Raw genomic sequence first — 27,114 nt, 5'->3', positions numbered from 1 at the left:
ATTATTTTTTACTGCATAATTATAATTAATTAATTATCAAATTTAATTTTCATATGATAATTTATAATTTTATTTTAAATTTAAAAAGGTGGTAATTTACATTTATTTTTATGGCAACACACTTTGTTCCGGAAAAACGATGCGCTGCAACGACGCTTTCTCGCCAATTAAACATTTTATTTAATCATTACGTACTAATTTTGGTGATAATTACATTTTGTGTTATCAGTTCGTGTGTGTGGATTGTTTACAATCAAAAACCGTGAGTAACTTGTTGTTTTTTTAGTGAATTTATCGAGTTGAAACTGTCGCGCCATTGTGCCGCCCGCCATTATTTCAATTATTGTTTTTATCTTGTGATTCAATTCTAATTTGATTTTAAGTCTATTTTATGTGGTTAAAATAACTCTAAGAAATACGTTTCAATAAAACGTGAGGTGTAAATGTGTATTTAAGTGTATAGGTTATGAATTTATTCCAAGGTTTGCAAGTACGTAAATAAGTTAGTACAGGCAGAAGTATCGGTAGAAACGTTATAAAAACGCTAATAAAGCATTTTGCGCTCGTTCCGGTCATATTTCAGTATGTTCGTGTGGTATTTTCACTGTAACCGAATGTCTTTTTCGTAAACAAATTGTGTTCATAATTCTCTAGGAAGTGTGTGCGTGTATGCATTTTTTTGTGCGTTATGCCGTGACCTTAGAGCGATATTTTCGTCTATTGCCGTCTAGTCCGAGCACATTATCATACTAGTTTTATGAGATAAAAATTCTTTTCAAACGCGGAATTTTCGATTGGGAATCTCTTGAAACTTCTAAAGTTGTCAACCTGAAATTTTGTAGTGTTTACTTTTAAATCATACAATAATAACAGGAGATGTTACTGAGAACACATTTATTAACAAAACTAACAACTTGCTTTAATAACGTGCTTTATGGACATATCTTAGTTCTTAATGCCTTTAATAATAACAAATAATTGTGCTCTTCAGTAACAACAAATAACTTTGTTTAACAATTAACTTTCGTGTCCCATAGTGCTCCATAATAACCGGATTGCTCTGAATGCAACAGTAATAAAGTCCCTTGGACTTAGATAATAGATAGTATAATTATTCATATGTTTTGACAATGTTGTTATCAGTCATTCATCTTTTAAATCAGCCTGAAATTTCATTTAATGATGAGCGTGATAAAACTACAATATTTGAACGCTAGATAGTTTTAAATGTTTGTATTTTTTTTAGTAAATAACACCCGTACTATTCTTTCATGGTTTATTAATATATATTTTTATATTTGCTGCCTGGAATAAATAATGTAAATTTTTTTTCACTTCAACCAGCAATTTTTATGTTGATATTCATGAAACACAAGTGTCAGATGTTTTGTGTGAAAACTAGTTCAAGGACATTGTTACAGATAGCTTTATATTTACAAAAATGATAAAAATTTCACATTGCTTGTTAAAATACCTTCTCATAATATTCAGGGTCTTCCATGTTGTCATATAAAATAACTGCCATAAACTTTTTATAATTTTCATAAAAACTGCTTTGAACATTAACAAATCTTAATTTCTATTAGTTATACATATATTTTATGTCTCATTCATAAGATAATAGCACATAAAGTAGGTAATTGTTCATAACAAACTAGTAAGATTTTTCGAAAGTTTTGAACAAAGCTATCAGAGGCTTTGGACATGCTTACAAACTAAAGTTTTCACCCTGGCACTCTATTCAATGTTTCTCTCTCACTATAAATAACTGTTAATTTCATATGTAGAATCTGAATTATCATAGAAAATATATAACCAAGATAGGAGGAATTAAAACCAAATAGATTAAAAATATAAACCATTTTTGACATTTACAATAAGATAGTGAAATGTTCAAAACAAAGCTTACAATATATGTAAGTTCCTTTGAAAAACACAACATGATGATAATGCATAGTAGTATAATTATTTACACCTTACTAAAGGTCAATGACATACCAGATAATTAGAATTATTTAATTAACCACTAATTTCCTCATGGATTATTTCAGTTCTTCCATTTGCATTCACTAAATTATTTAAGGAATTAATTGAGTATCATAGCAACAGCATATTAATTAAAATAAAAATATATTAATTTAAATAATTTATCAAAAATTATAAATCTGTTACTGCTTTGGAAAATGTTCCCGCTTCAAAGAAGCAAAAGTTGCTGGTCACTTAGTTTGAATTTAAATAATAAGATTTTCTAAATATTCAAAACACGACAATCTAAAACATGGTGAAAAACTACAGACAACCAACATATCTGGTGTTCTTTCTTTTTATATAAATACCCAATTATTATTACAGTCTATCTACAGTTTAAATGACCTTATTACAATCAACGTCTCTATAGTAAAATATGGCAGCTAGCTAGGCCACACCACTAATAATTCAAGTCGAAATATATTTCAACAGATATAATTTCACTCACCTTCACAAACACTTGACCAAAGTGAGTTTTTGATAAGCATTATCACCGCCACACCTGGTTGACCCGCTTATCGGGGCATTGGATCAAATGTTTGTGTTTGTGACGAGATATCCCAGTAACGTTGGATACATTCTGTTAACTATTAATTGGTGGAAAAGTATTGAATTTATCTGTGGGTGGATTTTATTGTAGTTGCATTAAGCTGTATGTTCTTTTATAATAAAAGTAAGTTTGGCCCGCAGCTGCACCTCCATTAATAAGTTTGTCCAGAATAAATGTTTTCCCGCAATAAAAACCAGCCTATAGCACTAAAAAAGAAAACAAAATTGGTTCAGTAGTTTCAGAGATTAGCGCTTTCCAACAAACAAATAAGCAAACTTTTCAGCTTTTATTTGTATCGATTTCTACTGTGCACTTTTACAGGCTTCATCCAGGACTCTGAAATATCTGTGTCCCAAATTCCATGCAATTCTATTCACCGGTTTATGCGCTCACACCTAACATGTAAGCATCGTTATATTTTGATTCTATATGCTTGAAATTTTATTTAGCATTTTTCGCATTCGATTGTAACAATCAATCAAACTCTTTAGAAATGGTCGTTTTCATATTCTTAGTACTTAGGCTAGTAGGATAATGTCTTTACCATTAAGATAAGATGTTATGCTACATGATAGGTCTCCAGAGAGCAAGACTGGTTATCAGAGTGCTCATAAATAGAAACTACAAAGTCACAAATTGCTGTCAAAATTTATGACTTGTTTGAATACGTTATCAAAACCTAAATACGCATTTTAAAATCTTTTTATCTTTTTGTACGGGATAATCTACGAAAACGGGCTATATTGACGCGACTTTCATTGACAATAGATGACTTCAGATAATAAACTAGGCTTTATTCAGTTCTGTTTTTATTCCATAATAATAATAGCAGTTTTGTACTATTGAGATTAAAGCAAACCATAATTGACAATGAATAGACACAACTTAGAAAAGACATAGATGTGTGCTTCGGGTTCTGAACCTGCGGCCGTTGGGTCGGCAGACCGTTTCAGAAGTAGGATATCATCGCTTTTATTACCATACCTTTGAATAAATAACTGGTTAGTACTAAAAATTTGTGAGTAGACTAGGAAACAGTTTCGCGCATCAGAGATCGATCTATAAGGAATTTGAATTTTACAAATAAATTCATCATGTGAACATGTCATGCTTCTCAGGGGCCTCCAGTGGAGGTTAAATGCTAAGCCTAGATAGTATATGGAATTAGGTCAAGGGCGTTTAGGAATGCAAGAGACGTCACGGTAGCTACGCATAAAGGACAATGGTGTGAGGAATCATTTTAACATTTTCACTTTGGACTACTGTGGTAACTACGGTTAATTCAATTTGTTAAAAGTTGATGAGAAGTGGGAAACAAAGCTATAGCTGGATATTACTAATTGTCTCAAGGGGAAGTAAGACAGCCTGAAGAAACTTCGTGTCCGTGACTTTATAACTTTAATGGGAACGGATACGAAGTGTAGAAGTCAGTTTAATATAAAAATTTTCGTGATTCCTGAGGGTTGTGCACTCGTATGGAAATTTAAAATTAATTTATTCCTTATTTTGCGAGCATATAAATGAACTGATCTAAATAACTATAAAAAACCAATTGTATTTTTTCTCTTCTTCTTCTCTTTATCATGTACTGTAGTCCATACCTTAAACTGATTTTGAAAGGAGCAACACCAGAATTTCTTACCCGTTCTTTTCTGGTTAGAACTGCTTTCTGATCTGGTGGTAGAGTTAATACTGACGGAAGGATATGGAAGAATATTATTTTTATTAAATTTAAAAATGGAAAGTCGGCTGCGCGTGAGTGTCACATTACCCTCACACACTATTCGCCACGGTAGCACGGATGACTGGTCGCTATGCGTCACTGGGTTCGTTCCGAGGGACGGTCCTTTACAAGTTCCTGTGATAAGTTTATGGTCGACCACACCTGTGTTGTCGATATTACGCGACCGGAACATGAATTATGAATAATGTTTTGGACGAAACTTTATTAATGCTGATATTGCCGTATATCATCGAATACATATGTGTGTCGAATCGAAAATGCGTTTGTTTTGGAAAGTGGAAAGTGGACGTTGATTTTCCCTCGCTGAACGCCCGGCAATTACTCAAATCAAAAAACACTTTCTATTGACCTTGTTGAGGGCTGAGCCCAAGGAAATAATATAATGAATTCGTTTTCCCTGAGGTTGGCAAACAATGTTAACAAAACCATCAACGCTCTGATAACTTGTTCAAAACCAAAACTCGTATCTAAATTCTAATTCAAAAACTTATATCTTTCTATGTAACTTTTCCATCCGTTTTATATTTTTAAGTATTATTAAAAAATTGCAATAGGACGATGGATATAATAAAGTATTAAAAGAACTAGTATTTGTAATAATACATCTTTGGATACCCATTTTCTAAGTAACTTTACATAGTAAATATTAGCAAACATTTTGTAAAGATTCAAAAGGTCACGTTTGACAGCGCAGTTAACCGTACATTTAACTTGCAAATACACCAGATGCAATATGTTATGCGCTCGTTTGTTTGCTCTAAGTATTTGCATAGACGGAATATGCATGCCGTAATGGGGACGCGGAGAGTTTCGTTATCGAGGGCTGTCTCGAGCATAGCATTGAAGTGTACGAGAAATACTCAGTATTAGTCCGGAGTCTGGATTTGTGCTCGATTTGGCGATAGGCTCGCTCCTTATCACTCGTAAAAAATGGTAGCCTTAGTTGCAGCTCTCCCTACCTGTCCGGGATAAAGGCTAGTGTGTATTTGTTATTTGAGAAAATAAATTGTGTGTCTAGAAATTACTAACTGTAATCTTAGATGGTACTGATGCTTAAGTAACGATATTGATTTCTTTAAAGTGATGTGAGAGGTTTTTATGGTTAATCATCGCGACAATTATGGTGACAAGTCTCTCTGGCCGATATTTTACTAGTAATGCGCAAGAAAACAAGAAAACTCTATAGTTTGAAATGTAGCTATGTACATTTTGTAGCTATAGTTTTCTTATTTCAGATTTTTATCATAGATATCCACAACAAAGAAAAATGTTTTGGCAAATTAATATTAAATCAACATATTTCTCATAATAACCATCCTTCCATTTAACGCGGGCCGCACTTAAAATGCAGCGCACGCGCATCTCACCTCATCAATAATATTCAATGGTCGCTTGTATCCTGTCCCCACGGGCCGTTAAAACACCACGCTATTAGCCATTTTGGGTGCACAAAATGGCATAGGCACTATGAAATAATTACAACTATTGTAAGGTATTCCTTAATATATTCTGTATAATTTTTTTTTGCATAAAAAATGAGGAAGTTGTAGGTTAATCGTTAAGATTTAAAAAGGAACAAGGTACTACACATTTAATTGCGAAGCTAAAAGCACTGCATAGTTTCTTTCTTTTATAGGTCTTAATTTTGCGTATTTCCGAGGTATTAAAATTTAAATCTAATAATTGTCAGTGACTACTGCTTCCTTACATTTGCTACAACGTACTTCAAGCTAAAACAAAATGATGGTGCCCATTCAATTCCAGACTCTTATGCGAAAGATGGTCGTCGCAGATTTTGTGAAGATGCTTGAATCTTTTTATGTATCACAATTTCCTTTTTGCTCGTCTGGTTGGTAAAAGACGTCTGGAAATAACTGTTTCGTTCGAAAAAAACTGACAAAAACGTGTTCGAAAAGGTTTATGACCGATTCTGACTATTTCTATCATCGTCTGTAGTTTTATTTTTCTTGTTTCGAACAGTTTCTCTTGAGATGCTTGTGTAAAAAATTACAATAGGAATTTAGTAATTGATTTTGATAATTTTTTATTATAGTGTGCTTGATTAGATTTGCAATAAAGCTTTATTGTGAATTACATCGATAAGCCAAGCGATATCGGGCCGATGTTAAGAAAAGTGTCGTAAAATATGGGTTTACATGCTTTGATAAAATCAAGGAGAAAGCCGAACTAAGAAATCGTCACTTACACCCAATTCTTTTTCCAAAAATTCAGTAATGTAACAACGATTCCTTGAAGTTATTACACTAGAACTATATTCAAAAGGGAACAACAGTTATTCCTTGGCCAGAGAAAATATACTAAACTATTATACCCAGAGAATACTAAAAATATGAGATCTTAACATCCGTAGTCGACAATATAGATGAATTCGCATACGAAAGACCCACCAAAAAGTTACTACTACGGATTGAACTAATTAGATTAGTGCGTAATTACCGGTAGTACTAGCAGTTCAGCGACCCGTTACAATGGCAAACATCCAAAAACGTGGTCGGTAATGAGTGTGAAGTAACCTCAAGTGGCCACGTGACTGTTGTCTTCTATAGTAACTCGGTGGGCAAAACGTCCCGCCATTACTGGAGTTTGGTTCCACGTTGGGATTTTCAATGGGTTCGCAATCTGCATCATTTTGTTTTTGAAATGAATCTAATGTTTACCTTTTGTTTACATTATTGTATTGTACCTGTTGTAATTAACAGTGTATCAATAGGAATTATCGCTTTGTTTATTATCGCAAGCGCTTAGTGTTTCAGTTTGAAGTAGTTTGAAAAGCCTCACTCAGTCACTATTAATCTCAAATAGGAAATAATACCGACAGTAGGTGTACATACTTTGTATACAGTTGAGTATGGAAACTTGAGATACGATACGCTTAATTTCAGGTCTGAATTTCTTTGATGTCGCGATATAGGGCAATAATTCATTTGGGTTAACGGTTCCATATTAGTTCCTCTATCAATTTGCTTTCGGTCCGCTGATTGTATTATGCCCTGTAAAACCAATTCTCAACAGGTGTTCGAGATTGCTTCGGAAGTGTCCAAATATAGAGCGATCGGAAACATCCAAGGTCGCTTGACGGATCATGGAGAAACTACTTATTAATAAAGTAATTAAGTAGCTTGCGTGGGATGTAAAACATGGTCGTCGACAGGCAAGAGACAAACTTGACAACTGACTTGCTAACTGCCAAGACATTTGGAAAGAAACAACTGTCCATCAACTGTCTGATTTGTAATTCGTCGAAAGATAAAAGATTGTCTACATTGTTTAAGTATTCGATTTTTTTATCGTTTTGTATAGAATCCATGTTGACCCAAAAATTACTCAAATTTTACTCCAGTAAAAGTCGTTCCAATTTCATATGCCTTGAGCTCATGGTCAAGTGGGTGGGAAATGCCCTTGATGTGAGATGGTTATGTGGAGAAGTTGTCCGACTTTTTCCATGATAACAGACTCGACCCTGGCATTCAAGATAACAGTTTCAATTCATATTATGTGTATGATTTGTGAATGAATTTTTGCAGGAAATTAAATTGAATATTCATGTTCTGTATTGATTGGTTTATTTTGAAATCGAACCGAAGACAGCGATTAACATCGATTATAGGTGTCCGCCGTACTTTATTTTATTGTTTCTAAAGTACCTTTTCGTTTAAAATGTCGGCAATCAAAACCCATACTATTTTATGTATGAATGGTCGTAGCACATTCTATTTGCCAAAGCGATTCCAAGGTCAAGCAGTACATTGTTTGTTTGTTGAATAGTGCGTGGTCACGTTATCGATCGTTTACATGTTATATAATACTAGCTTTTGTTCTCGGCTCTGCCTTCAAGGTGTCTGTCTCCTTTTAGGATGGGTTTTTGTTGTCCTTTCTTAGCGGATACCTACACGCTGTAAGTAAATTACTGAGTTTACGGAGTAGGCATTACTGGTCTGAGATTGCGATTAGTGATATTTCAACTTCATCATCTTCAGCCTTGAAGTCCATTGCTGAACATAGTTATGTAATATAACATAATATTTCCAGACCAACCTGTTAAAAGTGGCCTGCTTCAGCAAGTGACTACCAGCTTACAGTATCATAAGAAATGGATTTATGTATAAGTGATGATGAACCGAGATGTTGCGTCTTTGACCCACATAATATACTACTCGTTCCGGCTCCGAAAAGTCCTTGATGTCATTCATGGTATGTTGTGTGTCTAGTGGGTGCATTCATTTGTACGAGAAATGTTCCATTTCGATAACTTTACATTCACATTACATACTCAAACATTTGTATCTTACAAAATACTTTAGGTCACGCAACATAGCTGTGAAATTGATATTTAACCGCGAATTATTCCTAAATATTTGACTCCAGCCAAAATCAATATTGTATCGTCTGTTTAGTTTTGTTATCTTTAACAGTTTAATGTTTGTCAACGTTGAAAATAAGATGTCGCACTCAAACGAAGCGTTGACGAAACTGCCATCTGGCATTTGGTATTTTAGGATATGTTGTATGGTGCGAAGCTGCGTATTGGGCCAGTAAAAAATGTTTGTATACAAAAATGTTAACTGTACTCTGTGGCTTATCTTTTTTTATTTTGTTTTATTTTGGGCCTGCAGGATTCACGTTTTTAGAAGGCAGACTATGGTAAAACAGATTTTTTTAAATGCATAACAGTAGCGCAGGATTGGTATTTCTCTCACCTGACAAATGTTACGCATACTGATCATACAAAGGAATTGAATTCCTACTTTATGAAAGTCGGTTGATAAGTACCTACTGCACGACACTGCACTGCGATCGTCACCCGAGACGTCACAATGGCTATTAATTGAAAAATTACCGCTGCCTAGCTGGCCTTAATCGTGATGACCCGTTTGCAACTTATCTGTCTAAGAATATCTCTGTTGCTGAGTGTGATTTTGCACCTTATACTAGTGTTGGTTGAATGTATCATCAAGGGGGTAGGCAGAGGAGCGTCTAATGCGGTCGATCGCCGCCTAATTCTGTCCCATGATAGACCGCAACTCTATTGCAGAATCAAGAATAAATTCTACTCAGGAAATGTCCAAGTTGTCGAAAAGAAATGCTTTTTACGAATTATGATTCTCTAGGCTAAAACTCATTTCCGTGTCTTCACTGAATTGATACGCCGTGTTGCTTTATTAAAAACAGACTCTTTGCGAAAGAGAATAATGGTGTTATTTGCATCGTTCATCGTTATTTCAAGATTTTTTATTGTCTTGTATTGACGCACTTACGTGACGTCAACATCTGAAGAATGCAATTCTTGTGTGATTAGTTTTGATTTGACTTGCTAGGCCTGGAAATCGATATATGCCATCTGTTTTAGAATCAGCCTTGTATTGTATACTGTCCCACTGCTGGGCACGGGCCCACACTGAGTTCTAAGGTTATATGACTGTATTCCAATTTTACAGCAGTATTTTACTAAATTTGCGCCAAATAATATCCTCAGTCAGATGCCATTTCCTTTAGTTAGAATCTAAACCCACGCATTGCAATTTAAGGTGTAAAACATCAATTTTGGTTGCACGTGGGGCTTTATATTTAACAATGACCACACCGGACCTGTACTGAAGGTCGCAAAATGTTGACGATTTTAAGATATAAGGAACTCATTTATACCATCAATAAATACCTTAGTAGATTTTCATCATAAACGGTTTTTATCTGGAAAATTTTTTTTTTTATAGCAAAAGGCGGGCATTTTAATTTTAAAGAAATGGTTTTGATGTTAATAACTACTTCTATTGAACATCCGTGACAGTGATCGATTGCTATGCTGGCCATAATTAGGGAATCGGTGTTATAAATGGGAGGGATATTTCCATGTTCAAAACTGGCACTTGGCACTTGCCTATAAGATGTGCAACTAAAGCTGTCAATTTACGACAAATTTCTGGGAGATGATGGAACCAACATTTCCTATTTGTATTGGAGCAACCATTAAAGCTCCAGCAATTTAGCACTAAAGATATCTAATCTAAAACTGTTAAACAATTTGTCATTACTTTATTGGGTGCAGAAATATTTGTAATACCTACCGTCTGGTGTTCGCATCTGTCCATAACGCTATTAAATAAGAGGGCCCTTGGCGCTAACGCGGCCTTTCAACCGCGCGGGCTTGAGCCGGTGCTGCACTGTGGACTAATACAACGCATGAGGCGGTTGCATTGTTTTAGAATCAATTAATTAATTATATTAGTTATTTAGTGGTGAACTATAATTTCTTGTTTTCTTTCTTGTATAGGTTAATGTATCTTTATTGGTCATTTTTTATTTTTATTTATTTATAATTAGGACAACCAGTAGTTGTTACATTATAAATAGCTCCAATAAAATATAACAGTAATTATAAGTTTAAATGCACAACATTTTAAGGTGTCACAGCATATCATATTTATGTATTCTTTTTTTATTTGCTATATGTTGATTTAAACACTTTTACTTATTTTCTGAGCAGCGAAAGTTTTTTTTCTCTGATGTAAATTTACTTTTTTTAGTTAAATGGTATTCGTTATTTATCCGCTGAGTATTTTTACTATTCAGAAACTGCAATATAGGTGCATTAAATTAAAATAAACTTAACGTTTTAGACCTTGTAAAATACTGAACAAAATGTCTTCAAGCGTAGTCATTGTCGGCATAACAAAATATTTACGGTATAACTTCATTCTCAAACGCCAGTCCATTACATTAATGACCAATTGTCTTATGACTTGTACCATTATCATCGCTGATGATCGGTGTTGTGTGTGTAGGCTAGGTCGTTCACCCCGCCCATCTATATTTATGTGTTCTACTGGCGTGTGGCTGAGTTTTTAAGGGAACGATTCATGCTCCGTTGATTATGGCTTCTTTTTTCAAATGTCGAGGCCAAAGTATTTCGTTCGTGCAGCCATTAAGTCCCTTGTATTTTTTACACTTAATAATACTCTGGTAAATATAATACTGGTATTTAAAGAATATGGATTTTACCGTACTTAGTAATTAGTTTATCCTTGAAGAGGAAACGAATCGGTAATGATTTTAATAGGCTCGCGTTGGCGCGTATTTTATGACGTTGTTTTTTTATGAAGTTTCTGCTTCTATTATTCGCACTTAATTGAAAAATTGGCAACGCGTACCTATTGCATTTGTAAAAAATATTGGAATTCAAATGGAATAGAAAAAAATAAAAAATATCATTTGAAAAAATCGTGCATGTTAAAATTATGTAATATCTCACGGAAATATACTAATGAGTTATTCTTCTAACTAGGCTCCACTTATAGAAATGGTAGCAGTAGCTATAGTTGATTTTGTGAATCATAATGAAGTTTTCTTTGTATATTTGGTTTCAAATTGAACAAGTAATTACCCATATTTGTTTAATACGTAACAACTAACAATATAAGGAGACTGCAAAAAGACGTGAGTTCCACAAATATTTGAGGGTCTGACAATCAATTTGTCTAATCACCGCTCGAGCGGATTCTTTTAAGCAATAAAGCTGCATATTTGTGGCATTACGGTGTTAACAAAGGCTAGGATTGTATGGCTTTGTATTGTGTTATCGGTGTGTATAGTTGTTAATCAGAAATGTATGCTCGGAATATTACATTTTTTTAGTATTTTTAGGAAGCTTGTTTATTTCATCTATGAAGAGTGCAGTCCCATGAGGACCTACCTATTTTGTATAATATTTAATTATTAGACGTTGTTGCTATTTGTATTGTTTTCAGATAGACAATTTGTTTGACGGTTGCTCGTTAATAATTCTATTTTATAAAAAAGGGAATTAAAATAACGTTCCAGCTGTTTTCTTCTTCTTCGACTGCCTCTTCATTATTGAAAGTGAGTTATCAGCTTCTTCTATTCCTTCTTTTCATGGCCAGGTGGAACAGGTGTTCAATAGAGGTGATACCGGGCACACCCGGAAGTTTCTCAACCAGGACTTTTTTTTTATGTTAACTCGCCAAAGTGGCTTCACTGCAGCTGATGTTAAGCAAAGTGAAGCCTAAGTGAAAGTGCCGATCGACTATTTTCCTTCGCCCATCGCGTCTCTTCCCCTCCACTTTGCCCACCCTTATTAATTTCACCAACATATATCTTTTTTGTCTGTTGTCTCCGAGTATATTTATAGTCCGTACCATTAAAGTTCAAAATGAAATATGAATAAAATGTTCTATTGAAAAATGCATTGTGTTACGCAACAGATTTATTTGCTTTTCGCACAATGACGGGTGAAAGTGTGGTTTTAAACGTGAACCTTGTCTATTAGTGTTGTTAGAGGTTTAAATGCAATTTGCAAGTGTCGCGTGTTTGCGAAATACCGTTACGTGTCATAAAGTTGGAGATGAGTCATAGAGTGGCGAAATTTTTCTATGTTTTGCAGATTTTCTGCGTCTCTGGCTGCATTATATATCTTTTTGTGATAAACTGTATATACGAATATGACATGTATTGAATGCAATAAAAAGTAAGGTTAGTTTTTGTCACTACAAGAGCGCCATGATGTACAAATTTTTTATCTGCATCCCCGTTTTACGTTTAATGCTAGAACTTGTGGATTTTATAAAGAATACTTACAATTAATAACACTTCATAAGGTAACGTGATTCGCGAGAAATAAAGGTCCAAGCGGTTGCCAATAGTAAGTACTCTCGTTCGCCCTTCAGTCCACCGAATTCATTATACCGTGAGGTCCATAACATGAAAAAAGCGAATGTTTTTTATACCCTACCAGAACAATGGTGCCGTAAAATGAAAGTGCTATAAAATTTGCGGAATAATAGATCTTTGTTCCTGTTTTATTTGTATTTCCGTCTAGACTTGCATCTGGTGATATAGTCAGTAAAACGCGACAAAAAATTCGCTTATTTTTCTTACTTATTTAGTTTCTCTCACATTGTCTATCAGTATATGAAAACGATTGGTCAAGTGAGAGGGTTTAGTACAAACTTGTCGATAAGATATAAGTAGATATTTCCTGTTTTCAGATTTTATAATGCAAGATATTGCTTTTGCCAAATTGTATGATTCTAAGTCGACGGGAAGAATCCTATCGGTTTGATTCTCATGTGAAAACGCAAAATATAAGACGAAAATGGTTAAGTCTTTTGATCGTATTAACTTACTAGTTCGCTATTTTTCAGTTTTTCACAGAAAGAACCTTAGACTCAAGTACTTGAAATAATTTCCAACCTGATACCTAGGCGTTCTTGAGGAAAAGGGTCTTTGCAGACACAAAGACGGACAAAAAAGAGTTCTTATAAGGGTTCCTTTTATGATGCGGAATCCTAAAAACTAGTGGGTGGCCACTAAATACTACGATAATTGTGATCCCAAGGGCCCGTGAACACAGTGAAAGTATGGGTTATTTTATGAACGCTAAGGGGGATGTTAAAGATTAATTGGTTTTCCGGTCTTACTAGTTAGTATGAATGCAGTTGCATTCAACAACAAAACAATGTTACGCCGAATTGTAAGACTGGTACGGACCGATGCGATCCAGTCAACTCATGTTGCTGATAATACTGCCAAAGTGCTCTGACGTTTATATTACTTCAACTCTTTAGCACTTGGCTTAGAGGCTATTTGTAAATCAACTATACATTACGAAAATTCCCTCTACAACCCCGGAAATTGTGTGCGTGTGATATTTATTAATTATTGTTCGGATTAATGGTGAAGGAAAACATCATCACAAACCTACATACCTAAAAATACCACATTAGAATTCCGAAGGTCAAGTGAAGTTTGTTAGCCCGCATTAGGCTACAGTGGTGGATTAACACTCTCTCAGTAGTAGACGAGGCTCCCGCACAGCATACAGCATATATCATAATATATATTACCAACCCTGTATTATACCCACAAAAATTATACAACCCCATTGGGCCCCTCTGCAACATTCAATATAAAATACTTAACACGAACCACAGTTTCCTTATGAACCAAGGAAGTGGTGATCGTTCGATCTCAAAACTTACCCGGCCAACCGGTTTGAGATAAATCGAGTGTGTTGCACTCGCTGAGCGGTAATGATGCGCAATCAACGTAATGGCGCGTTGTTGGCTGTTAATCTATATTTTTGGACGCTACATTGTTCCAGTTTGTAGTAGATATTAATAGTAAAATGAGTATTTGAGATGTCTTTTCTATTCTATTTCGGGAATCTGTAAGACAAAACTTTTGATTGTAACAAAGTAAAATTATCATCGATACACTGTCTTTTTCAGTCGATACCAATCACTTCGTCTATCAATATATATCGATATCGACCTATCGCGAAAACGGACCGATGCGATGTTGGTGAAAAATTATGAAAGCCAAAAGCAAGGCAAAGAAAGCAAGAAATGATACTTGTTCTTTAATTCTCTTTAAATAATGCCTTTTAGTTGATTTATCACGTATTGAAATGGAGATAATTAAAACAAAAGAGCTTGAATATTTGTGTAAATTGTGGTTATCTTCCTTAGTTATTATTCTATAGACAACTTCATATCTGCAGGCCATTCCAATCCCCGTTAGGATATCGCGGCATTCAGCATATTTACGACATACTTATAGCGTAAATAACAGCTTCCAACAGCCTGGAAATTTTTAGACAAAGCCTGTGTATTTACTGGTAGCTGATGATGATCATCGAGGCCTTAATAATTGAAACCTGTTTCTTGTCCACAGATAGATCATGAGCCAGAAGCTGTCAACGCGCAAAAGCGCGGTAAATGACGAAAAAGATAAGGTAATAAAAACCAAAATATTTTTTAGGCAAAAAGATCCAAATAATGTTTTGGACACCGAACCAACGCCGATCCATTCTACTGAAAGATTGTGCCGATAGTGATCTGCCAACCCTTATTGAATACGCGTGATGTTATTACAAATACTTACGTGGTGGGAGTAATCTCGCGTGATACCGATGCTGAACGCGGCGAGAACGGTTAGCAGTGCGATCTGACTAGGTAAATTGTGTAGTTCATTGTATAATCTGTTGGCATTCCGTCATGCGTACAGATTACAGAAGCTCTGTCTTATCTTTGAAAGGGTAAGCAGAGGTACAAGTAAGGTTCGCAAGTTCGGGGAAATTATTTCCATTATGTGTTAAAAAAGGGCGAGTCGATCTTGATCTTGGGCACAAGATCCTATCCCGAGTAACTGTATTTTGTTATTTTTTGTCGCAAAACTACAAAATCATAGTTACCTGACGAATGGAACCTAGAACCACATATACGAAGTCCAAATGCATATTGACGTGTATTTACTAATCAGTTACATCATTCAATTATAGAGGCAAACAGACAGCCCGGTGAAGGAAACGAAAAAAAAGATGGCGGTCGCGGTAGAGAAGGAGAAACAAGCTGCAGAAAAAGCTGAGAAGGCGGAGAAATCCGAGAAACAAACAGAGAAGAATGCTGAAAAGAAAGATAAGAGTGGGGATAAAAATGAAGCACAAGCGGAGAAGCCACCAGAAGATAGTAGCAAAGGAGAGAAGAGCGGAAAGGTGTGTGTCAAATATTGTTACTAAGGTTTTTCTTCTGTAGTATAGTCTGGTTTTAAGCATTGGCAACTTTAAATTCTTGTAAAATTATTGCGTTACTAATTGACCTTGTTTGGGCTTGGCATTTAATTTTCCGTTTTTTTTCAAAATTAATTTCGTTTTAAAGGAATTTATATTATAATGTAAATAAAATTAGTGGGTAATTGACAAGAATTGTTTTGAAGAACAGATAGTGAAAGAGTTAGGTATAGTATAGACACTTTTGGATCGATTTTTCATACATAAAATATGTATTAGTCACTTAAACTGCATATTCGTTTGTACTTCAGCGTAGTAATTGCAATTGTAATAAACCGCACGTACCCTACCGACGGTGACCGCAACCTCGCGTATATAAAATCGCAAGCAACGCAACTTGCAGACGGACAAACACGACAACAAACACAAAAGCAAAGTGCACAACGGCGCCTGCGACGCGCTCGCCACCAACGGCGCCGACCTGCGCAACGGCGCGCCCAGCCCCGACGACGACGACGACGCCTTGCTCGTCATCGACGACGAGCCGCGCGACGAGCTGTTCCCCGAGCTGGCCTACGACACCTCCGACACCGAGTGCGAGCCCGACGCGCCCAGCCGCAGCCTCACGCGCCGCGACCAAGTACGTCCTCTCCCTTCTCTATGCGTGCCGTCGGACGACTTCAATACATGTTACTTTACCATATATCTTGATGTGAAAATTAAGAAATTGATCCATTTGCTTGCTAACGCGTATACGAGCCTCACGAAACTCGTGATTAGACTTCAGTTTCATGGAATCATACAGAATTGAGGCTCATCGTGTATGCGTAACCGTGTCTGTTGTTTCGTTGTTTTGTGTTGTGTTGCTTGTACTGAGTTGCATAATTGTGTGATTAAAAACCTCGTTGCCAATATGAAATCAATAAATCCGCAAATCGTTTGGTTATCGATTACGATAAATCGATTATCGCTATGCTTTCCCAAAATTGTGTTTGAAAAAGGTTGGGTAAAAATAGCTTGATTAGTTTTTCGTAATTATGTGAATATTTTTATTGTTAAGAATGTTGTGCTGTATTCCCAAATCATCCATAAATTTCATTGTCATCTAAGCCATTACCAATGTTAACTTTACCATCTATAACGAACCGTCTAATAATATTCGTCATCCTAAATCAAACCATATTTCAACGTATTATAAACCAATTACCAATGTCATTTACGCTCCGTATTTTTGTTTGATGCCATTTGTCACCGTAAAATAAACCTCATGTCAATGTAATATAGTGTGTAATAGTTTTGATTGATAACTAACGTTACTAATCGCTCGTGTTGTGGTGAAGGTGAAGTCGACGCGCACGCCGGAGACGCCGCGCCCCGCCTCCGACAAACAGACGGACAAGGAGCACGAGGAAGTGAGTGCATACACATACACACGACACACAACACAAACGTATCCTGCTCTCTTAGAATATGAAAAAAAGACTTTTCACTGTGACTGGTGTAGAAACAAACACGTGTCACTCGCGTTGCTGTGTCGAACAATCATAGTCATAATTGAACGACACGCACCTTCGTGTGGTGTTTGTAATGCCACATACCGAGCTGGTAGGGTTAGTAAACAAATCCACGACATGGGAATTAACTATTTTATATCACACAGCTTGTACTTGTAGTACTGATAGCAAAAATCTTGAAATATAGGCTTTACATATCACACGCTCCTCGTAATTACTGTAGTAAGGTTAGCAAAAAATATTGGACGTTGTAATACTTACTCAAAACACAGGTACTGCACTAGCATATATTTAATAAGGCTATCCTTACTAGACAGCAGTAAAGGATAATCATATATTGAGAGCAACTCACTGTGTGTGTCTGTGTGTACTATTTTCACTGCGTATGGACAGCAAACAAAAATGTTAGGCGCTTTGAAACACACATAGTTACAATATGAATCTAGGTACGGATCTAAAAAAATCTTTACAGTATTAGAAAGTTGACATTGACACAAAATGATAAACATCTATGTCAAATACTACATGACCTTTATAAGTAGAGATCGTTCATTAAACATCAAAAAAATCTATATATTTCCTAAAGCCGCATTTGGTTTGCAACGGAAAACAAAAATAGAATTAATATTTAGCTTTACTCTAGTGACAATTTTTTAATTTTTTTACTGTAGCTATGAAAAGAAAAAGATACGTCATAAATTTACACCTATTTTCATGAATGGTATGATATAACTTAATGAAAAACGCACAGTCTCGCAGATTTGTTGTGTTTGCACAAGTGTAACTGTTTGCGCGACCCACTAAGCGAACAATAGTCGCGAATGTGAGTCTATTGTGCTAACCCACTTACATGGAGAGTAAATAATTACAATCTGATTATGAGCCATGTACGACAACTTTTAGCATAACATTTAGCACATTTATACTTTCCTTCTATTATGAATGCGAAAGTTACAAGTCTATTTTTGAATGAATGAAGTGAATGCAGAAATCGCTGAACGAATTCTCAGGAGTTTCTAAGAGTTTATTACTTCTTCCATCATAAGCTAACGATATAATGGGATTTCGGTACATAATTCAGTTTGGCCATTAATAACTCATAGTGAGTTAATAGTAGCACCATACCTCGAAATACATTAATGAAATAACCAGAAACTAACACTACTTCACTCAACTATCCTACTTGAAAAGTACATGAGCCTGAAAATTTAAATTCTACCTTATTTCCAGAACAAAGAATCCAAAGTGCTCAAACTGAAGGAAGATGCTCAGACATCGGATCGCAAACTCCGCTCATCAGACTCACCCAAACGCGACTCAAAGAAGGCACAAGAGAAGAAGCAGGACAGTAAAGAACCAGAAAAAGAAGAGAAAGCCGAAGAACAGCCTAAAGAGCAAGAGAAAGTAGAGTCGTCAAAGGAGCAAGAGAAAGAGTCGCCTGCGCCCGTGGCGGAGGTACGACCGGAGACAAAAGAGAGTGACAAAGAAGAGAAGAAGCAAGCGGCGGCGGAGAAGTTTGAGATGGAAGTGGTTATTGAAGTGGAGGCAGATGGTGAGTGGTATTTTTGTATATTAGCTCGTGAAGTTACTACAGTAATAGATCTTATGGCAAGTTCTACTTACTTCAAACAAGTTTATCAAAAAGAGATGCCGTGTGCTTCGATGGTCACTGGATTTTTTCGGTCTGTATTTATTTTGGAATCATTTTTTGTGCCTTCGTGTGTTTTTTTTTCTTTTTTCTTCATGCTGACTTTAAAGGACGAAGGTTCAAGTGTTAAAACATTTTTAAATACAGTAAGTATTCATTTTTTTGTAACGACTCATCGGTATTATAAAGGCAGCGTACGTGAACTATTATAAGATCGGTTCTACATCCGAGCAAAAATTTTCTTTTTTGAGTGTGATTTTTTTTCAATTAAATAGAGCACTCTTAAGTTTCCATAATTGGAATTGTTCTTTATAACAATAGCCTCGTTCCCCCTTGCATCACGGATATAAGTCAAGAGTATACTGTACACGCACCAGTTACATCTCTGCCTAACCCTTCGGGGATGAATGCGTCGTCTCATGTGGTATAACCTGCTTGGATGTGTTGTGGCGTGGTTTGGTAACGACTTGTGTAGTGTGACCGTGTGCCCACAGAGGAGCCGCGCAAGACCGACACCAACTACAGCAAGTCGCGCGTCAAGGTGTCGCCCTACAGGCGCAGCCTGCGGCTCGCAGATCAAACCACCTCGTCCGTCATGGCCAACTACACTGGTAAGGATTTTTTATATTGGCATTGCTGTGAACATCTGACGGTGAGGGGGTTCAAATAGTGTCGGCTGATGAGAGATGGTTAGCTCCTGCCAGTCGATGTTATGCCGGCCTGTTGGAACTGGATATATACAAGCTAATCCCAGAACGCGACACTTACGTGGGCCTCTATGGCGGGTTTTAACGTATTGGGTATGGTGGTCGCTATCTGGACCGATATAAAATATATCATACCACCAGCTAAGTTTGTGTGTTGGGTAAGTAATACGTTTTTAGGAGGTACAAAAGCTTCAATTATGAAGTGATATTAATTGAGCTATAAAATAAATATGTTTTGATATTATCTACAAGTCTGCTAGCTTTGTTAACATTATAAACGTAAAGGAACATTTTATCTATACTAATATTATAAACCAGAAAAGTTTGTAAGTTTGTAGAATCTAATAATAAGGGACCATTTTGAATTTTTTTCTTTAATTGGATGCTATCTCTCTATATATATACTCCTGAGTGCTATAGTCTACAGATTTTTATCCCGGACAAATTTTAAGTCCTGTATAAGAGCACAATAGGATGTTTATTTTGAGAATGGGCTTTCGCGCAAGTAGGGCCGCGCCCAACATATAGTATATCTAACGGTAATCATATGTTGTTTTTTTTTTAATTGATCATTTTTGATACATGAACATTTAGGATTAGGATTCCCTTTTTAATAAAGTCAGTCAGCATTTACCATTAATATTTTATGATATTTACTATATTCATGGAAGGATCTTGGGGAGGCCTTTGCCCAACATTGAGACATTATAGGCTGATATGATGATATGATGATATTTACTATACAACTTTATATTCAGGCAACAACACGACGATGGAGATGGACATAACGGAGACGTCGGTGGAGGCGGAAGACTCCGCGCTGGACCGCTCCTTCCTGCGCGGCCTGCGCAACATCCGCGGCCGCAACTCCTACAAGCAGCTCGACGAACTGAACCTCAAGCATCTGGCCAACAGAGCCAATCGGTCCAGCCTCAATACGTCAGGTGAGGCGATACAAAATTATCTTGCTTAAAACGTTTACTCGTAAGTATTATTTTGTAATAATGTTAACAACAAATTTAACCGCCTTCAAAAACCACTCAAAACCAAAAAAATATTTTAGTTTTAAAACCAAACTACTGAAGCGATTTTGAAAAAAAATCTATTGGACCAATCTGGAGTTATAATCGGCCCATAAATGAGCGAGTTCTGAGGTAACAAATGTACAATACAAAAATTACGTCTAATTGATAAACTCCTCCTGTTTTTGAAGTCGGTTAAAAAAAAGACGTACCATTGGATGACTATCGACATCTCAGATGAGTCTGTGTGATAACATCAGTGTAGTTATGGGAGTTTTTGTTACCGAATACCGATTAGAGTGTTATACGTAAATGAGTTTAGTTAGTTTCATCGATATTCTCATCCTGTGGCGCTAGTGTAGATTTCACTGCGAATTTAAAAATGAGTTCAATAGTGAGATCTTACAGAATAGCATAGCTAGCTGTTACCAATTTTTTCGTGAAAAGTTATATTGGTAACATACAAGGGGCGATAGCCTAGTTGGGTGTGGAACGGACTGCCGAGACGAATGTCCGCAATTTCAAATCCCAAGGGCACACACCTCTGACTTTTTTAAATAATCACGAGTGTATTCTTTGTGAATTTATCGTTCGCTTTAACGGTGAAGGAAAACATCGTGAGGAAACCTGCACATGTGAGAAGTTCTCTATAGGAATTTCGAAGGTGTGTGACGTCTACCAATCCGCACTAGGCCAGCGTGGTGGACTAAGGCCTAATCCCTCTCAGTAGTAGAGGAGGCCCGTGCTCAACAGTGGGACAGTATATAATACAGGGCTGATATTATTATATTGGTAATAAAAAATTTGATACCATTTTTAAAATTTCAATTTTGAATGTTTGTGTGTTGATGTGCAGGCCGCGAGGTGGTGCGCGAGGTGCGTGAGACGCGCGAGACTCGCGAGACATTGGAGGCGGTGTCGCGCCCCACCGCGCCCGTCGTGGGCCGCAAGCGCGGCGCCGCGGCCGACGCGCCCGGCCCCGAGCCCGGCGCCGCCGCGCCCGCGCCCAAGCGCGGCCGGCTGCTGCACCGCCTCGCGCACACCTTCCGGCGCGCCGACATCGCGCCCGAGGTACACTTCACACCCTGTATAACTATTACATACATCGATAAACATTCAAGTGGAACACTTCACGAGGAATGCTCATATCCTAACAACATGTTTCACCACTAACATAGTGCAAATTACTAAGTTTATTATTTCAAAAAAGTATTTAGCCACCATGTACAATTTCTGTAAAATTAGAACTTTAAAAATACTTTTTCCAATATATGATACAAAAACATAAATGCGACTATTATTAAAAAAAATATTTGGCTATAATTAAATGACGATATTCCAGATCGTAGGCATCAACACGGACTTACCGCTGACGGCGCCAGTCGCATCCGCCGAGAGCTTCGACCCCGAGCGGCTCAAGGCGGCGCCCGCGCCCAGTGCAGGAGGTCTGGGGGGCGTGGGGGGCGCGTCGGCCGCGGGGGGCGTCGGGGGCTCCGCGCCCCTCGCCACGCCCCTCGCGCCGCACGAGACGCGCGACAACAAGCGCTGCCTCATCATGTGAACACCGCCACATGGGGAGATGTGTCTTGTATAGGTCTCTGACAAGTATTGAGGGTGTGGGACAGATGTGGAATGGTACGCTGTTAATGTATTGCTGGCAATCGTGACAGGCCGGCATGATGCTAGAAGGCTTATTGGGCGCCAATTTCGAAGTGTTGTTAATATCAGGTGCAATGTAATTTGCCACACAGAGATTAACTATCTTCTAAATGCCTTACTGCATTTACGGTATTGAGGGATTTAGCAGTAAATATACAGTGGAATGTACAAAATAGATGTTCTAAAGATGACCCGAACAGATGCATCTCCCTAAAATAATCGTTTTGTAAGAATAGTGTATGTTAACTGGACGCGATGGACTCTAAACGTAGAAATAATCGGACACCTTATACAAGCTGTAAATTACTAAGATAATACGCCTTTCAGAATTAGTTGTTAATGTTTGAACATAGACAAATGTAGAGTGTAATCACTTTGTGCCACAAATATAAACAAATGTGTACACACTAAAAATTATGTACTTCTATGACTTTTTTTTATATACGGACGGGCACGTCAAAGTGACCCCAATGCATGATGGTAAGTGAAGTGGAGTGCAATAGAATGTCGACTAACAACAGATGATTACCCCCCGACAGTCGACACAATTATGCCGGCCTGTTAAAACTGGATATACACAGGCTGATCCCGGAACGCGAAACATTTACGTGGGCCACTATGGCGGGTTTTAACACGTTGTGTACAGTGGTCGCTATCTGGGCGGATATAAATCCTACCACCAGCAATTGACTTAATAATTCTGCCCTCCTTTGCGTGTTAAACTATACATAGTTATACAAACAAACAACAGTTACATGGGTAGATGATTGTTTATATTTCAGGCATTGTTGAATGCACCATACATGTAGGTATGAGACAATGGTGTTATAAGTTAACGTGAAGTTTTCATTGTTGTAACAGGATCGATGCGTGTATAACCGATAGATACTACCGATTCAGTGGCTACTGCGAGTAGTAAAGTCCGCCATATTTGCTCACTATCAGCCAGTGTATATGGCGAGAGTTGACAGCAGCAACGTCTCTCGGGGAGTGAAATTTTTATCAGTTTCTCTATTTTTGAGTTTGTGGGAAGACATACAAAATTCATGTTAAGTATAAAAATTATTTTCATTAATCCTAGGCTGGTGTCTCCCTTGATATCAGGCCACGTGCTCATTAGTCGGTCTTTTATAGTTGTGTTGGTTGTACATGCATTTCCCACAAGTACCCTAGATAAAGTAAAACGTTATGTGCCTATGGATAGCTCGCCCACCCCGTGCCCACCGCTTTTGTGCGTGTCATCCCATATTGTCATGATTTTACATAACTTGTTGGCTACCGCATAAATATGGACTATATGCCCCGGGCATTAAGGTCGTCTACTCATTAATTGTGTATAAAATGGGGGAAATAAAATATACAACACATGTAACATAGAATCATTAAGTTCGAAGCATTGCAAGTTCAAAGCTCGGCTAATGCTCATTTTTTTGTAAATTTTAAATGTTTGTAGCCAACATGTTATGACAACACATCAAAATCATTTTTATAATGTTCAAACCACCACTGAGTATTCATTGATGCAAAATAAACGTATTCAAATTATTGTTTATATATTTGATTGGTTTGCATAACGCCTAAGTAAATAGCGCTAAACATATTTAACATCTTTTAAAAATGCTGACAGTGTTGTTAATTGTATTTATTGTAGTTAGCCAACCACAGTGTTCCGTAGTAGCTAAAATTCTTCCCGATTTTGTTGACTTTCTGTTCAACTTTAAAGTGATAATATTGTCCACTTATATATTTTTCCTCATTCATCTAAAAACCAGTGTAATACTTTATTGTGGATGTAATGGGATTCCTTCTTCACTTCACGTATGCTATCGATGTTCATTGAATGCCTATGAACAGGCTTTGCCACTATATTTTTATATCAATCTAATAACCTCTTCGGTAGGAGAATGTTTAGTTTATGTGTACCAATTAAAAGTGAATTGGGTGTCCATAACAGAGAAACTTTTGAAAACAACTGTTATGGATTTGATGCTAAGTTTTCAGTAAAAAATAAATTCTAAATATGTCGCGTTATGCTTTATAATAAATATGACCTCACCAATAGCGTTACATACCTCTAAGTATTATCGGTATTAAATTTATAATCGAATAATCGTTTTGATTATCGATTAAAATCCCCGTCCTCACCGGAGAGGTTAACTCACAGTCGTCTTACAATCGAGATCAGAACACCATTATTGTATTATTTGATATAATAAATAAGATTTTTATGAGATGTAATATAGCTATAGATATATTGTTACTGTGTGTCGACATATGACGTGCATTGATCGAGTGTGAGATGCAGCGAATATTGATGAAAGTATATGAATATGTCTGTAAACAAATATAACGACAAAAATATAAAATCAAGTTAATTTCTTGCCACTGTATACAATATTATATATTTTTAAATTTGGAAACATCAATAAACTCATTTAAAATTATGTTTAATAAGAAATCGTTTATAGTCAATAAAAATCGACTTATTTGTAATGTTTAAATATCATAACATTCTATTTTCATTTCGATTCGCTCCGTCTCACGCGCTATATTTCTTTGGATACGTATTTGTAAATATGAAATGATCGATAAACATCTTTAATGTTAATACAATCTGATGCTTTTACACTTAGCGATTTTAATTAATATTTAATTTCTGACGTCGCGTTACAGCTACTTGTCATTTGCAGTATACTTTGAGCAGGAAAGCGGGAAGCATTGCCGCTTGCCTTACACGCTGCCTTGGGTATAATACAGGAAGTGACTTTCAGTGGAGCAGCCTGAACAGTAAGGTAAAGATCTAATGTGCCATTAATTGATCAGAATGTTATGAAAAAAGCATTTATTCTAGTGTATAAGAGTAAACCAAGTAGATGGAAATAGTATTTTAATCATATTGACTAAGCCAACCGGACCGAAAAACACGACGTCAGAAATTTAAAATTATAATACTGTTAAGTTAGTGTCGTGTTCAATGCATCGTACCGAGTGACGGTACTGCGCTATTTTATTACTGGACGCAATATAGTTATAGTTGATCATGTCTGACGTGTTGTTGGTTCGATAAATACGTTTTAGGATAAAAATATCGATAATTTCACAGGTGGAAATTTCTCTTAGGAGATTTTTGGGATGGAAATTTTAGTCCAGGTAGTGACTACATTAGACCAGAATATAACGAGCGTGGTTCAAAAATTTTGTAGTAGATAAACTCGAATGGAAATGTATTTTATTATTTGAATTGGCAACACGTCCGAAGTTAGTGTTAAGTTATGAGGTGTCTCAGTGGGAAGTGATACTTCTAAGAGGCACCGGTTTTATCGATTTACATGAGAGAATAATACATTTAGATTTAGTTACTTTTTTGATTATGTGATGCAAAAAATAATAGTTGAAACTGAGAAATCATTTGTATGATCTTCTAAAACTAGGAAATTTAATATAGTGGATGTATTCAATCGAACTTTCGGCTTCTGTTGTTTACGTACTATAGAAGGTATTGATAAAATATATCGATAAGTATGAATTAAATCGTTACCACAATTTATATCGATATATTGATCAGGAAAATTGTGCAGCTGTTTAGTATCTTAATTTAGTTATGTCGATATGGAGATAAAATTAAAAAATTGCAGGAATAGTATCGATAAACAATTATGAAGATTATGCAAATGATGCCCAGAGCAAATATTTCAGAACTGCCCAAAGATGAACGTGTTATGATTGAACAAATGTAATTATGTTCCACCATTTGTATTGTCCATTTTTTTATTAGAATAAAGTTGAAAAACTATTTTGCCTTTGATTTTTATTGTCGACCGAGGTATTTACAACGAAAACAGTAAATTGGGAATCATTACAAGTCAACCTACTAAGTACATCGTGTCCAAAAAAAATGCCGCGATGTTCTCACTGAGCAGGAAAGGGAATCTAGTGTTGCCGTGATTATACAGTTTGATTTTTATTTATCTAAGTTTGCTAATTATACAGAGAAAACCAGTTGTTATCTGCCTTGATTATTACTATTAGCTTTGTATATACTCTACTAATTTAAATCAACCAAGCTTTATATATTTCAACTCGGTCTCGGTGGCGTAGTTGTAAGCGTACACGGTACAAGTAGGACTGCTGCGCTGAGGTCCTGGGTTCGAATCCCGGGTCGGCACCAAATAATTTCGACTGGGTTTTTCCATCTTAAAAATTACTCAGTCGCAGCTCGGAGTCAGGAAGTTGGCGGTGTGATACCCCCGTGCCTCGGAAAGCATGTAAAGCCGTTGGTCTTGCGCCTGATCTCTCTCCGGTCATGTCGGCTTGCCGTCTCACCGAACTATGAGAGTGAAGGAACAGAGTGCACCTGTGTATTGCGCACACACTTGTGCACTATAATATATCCTGCGTAGCTGGCTGATCTTCGTTGAGATTGGCCGCCGTGGTCGAAATTCGGCTAGGAGGAGGTCATATATTTCAAGATAATATTTAATTTTCTTTAGGTACCTATGTATCACAATAAAATATCCACGCGTCCAATAATTTTAATTTACTTCACATGTAATTAACCGCAAACATCTCGCCTTTTACGACTTATTTAGCCCATAACTGATGAATTTAATAATGAAACATTGGTCATGGCAATTTAAAAAATGCTCATTTATTTTTTAAATCAGAAAGTCTTCCTTTTATTATTGCTCTTCGGACCTGTC

The 27,114-nt window shown here is 36.5% G+C and overlaps 1 protein-coding gene across 7 annotated transcripts; it reads left to right on the top strand.

Moving 5' to 3' along the window:
• The first annotated feature begins 50 nt into the window (after nucleotides 1–50).
• Nucleotides 51–26,207, top strand: LOC115448429 (cylicin-1). Of its 7 annotated transcripts, none has more exons than XM_037440023.1 (10): nucleotides 51–262; nucleotides 15,030–15,090; nucleotides 15,637–15,849; nucleotides 16,268–16,504; nucleotides 17,205–17,276; nucleotides 18,609–18,930; nucleotides 19,521–19,637; nucleotides 20,492–20,677; nucleotides 21,612–21,826; nucleotides 22,098–26,207. In XM_037440023.1, exons 2-10 carry the CDS (start codon nucleotides 15,037–15,039, stop codon nucleotides 22,314–22,316), a joined length of 1,635 nt encoding a protein of 544 aa, XP_037295920.1. In that variant the 5' UTR covers nucleotides 51–262; nucleotides 15,030–15,036; the 3' UTR covers nucleotides 22,317–26,207. The 7 variants fall into 7 exon arrangements, with proteins under 7 accessions (XP_037295920.1, XP_037295925.1, XP_037295923.1 ...); XM_037440024.1 differs by lacking the exon at nucleotides 51–262 and adding an exon at nucleotides 329–490; XM_037440025.1 differs by lacking the exon at nucleotides 51–262 and adding an exon at nucleotides 2,962–2,980.
• The last annotated feature ends 907 nt before the right edge of the window (nucleotides 26,208–27,114 follow it).

Source organism: Manduca sexta, chromosome 18 (assembly GCF_014839805.1).
Source record: "Manduca sexta isolate Smith_Timp_Sample1 chromosome 18, JHU_Msex_v1.0, whole genome shotgun sequence".
NCBI lineage: Eukaryota > Metazoa > Arthropoda > Insecta > Lepidoptera > Sphingidae > Manduca > Manduca sexta.
Note: the sequence above shows the minus strand (reverse complement) of the source record. Positions and strands in the feature narration are given on the sequence as shown.

Bases quoted from the DNA above. Each gene is read 5' to 3' on its own strand.
- LOC115448429 (XM_037440023.1), top strand. From the start codon at position 15,037: ATGAGCCAGAAGCTGTCAACGCGCAAAAGCGCGGTAAATGACGAAAAA. The intron at 18,931-19,520 runs GTGAGTGGTATT...GTGTGCCCACAG, and splicing joins TATTGAAGTGGAGGCAGATG to AGGAGCCGCGCAAGACCGAC. The intron at 19,638-20,491 runs GTAAGGATTTTT...CTTTATATTCAG, and splicing joins CGTCATGGCCAACTACACTG to GCAACAACACGACGATGGAG.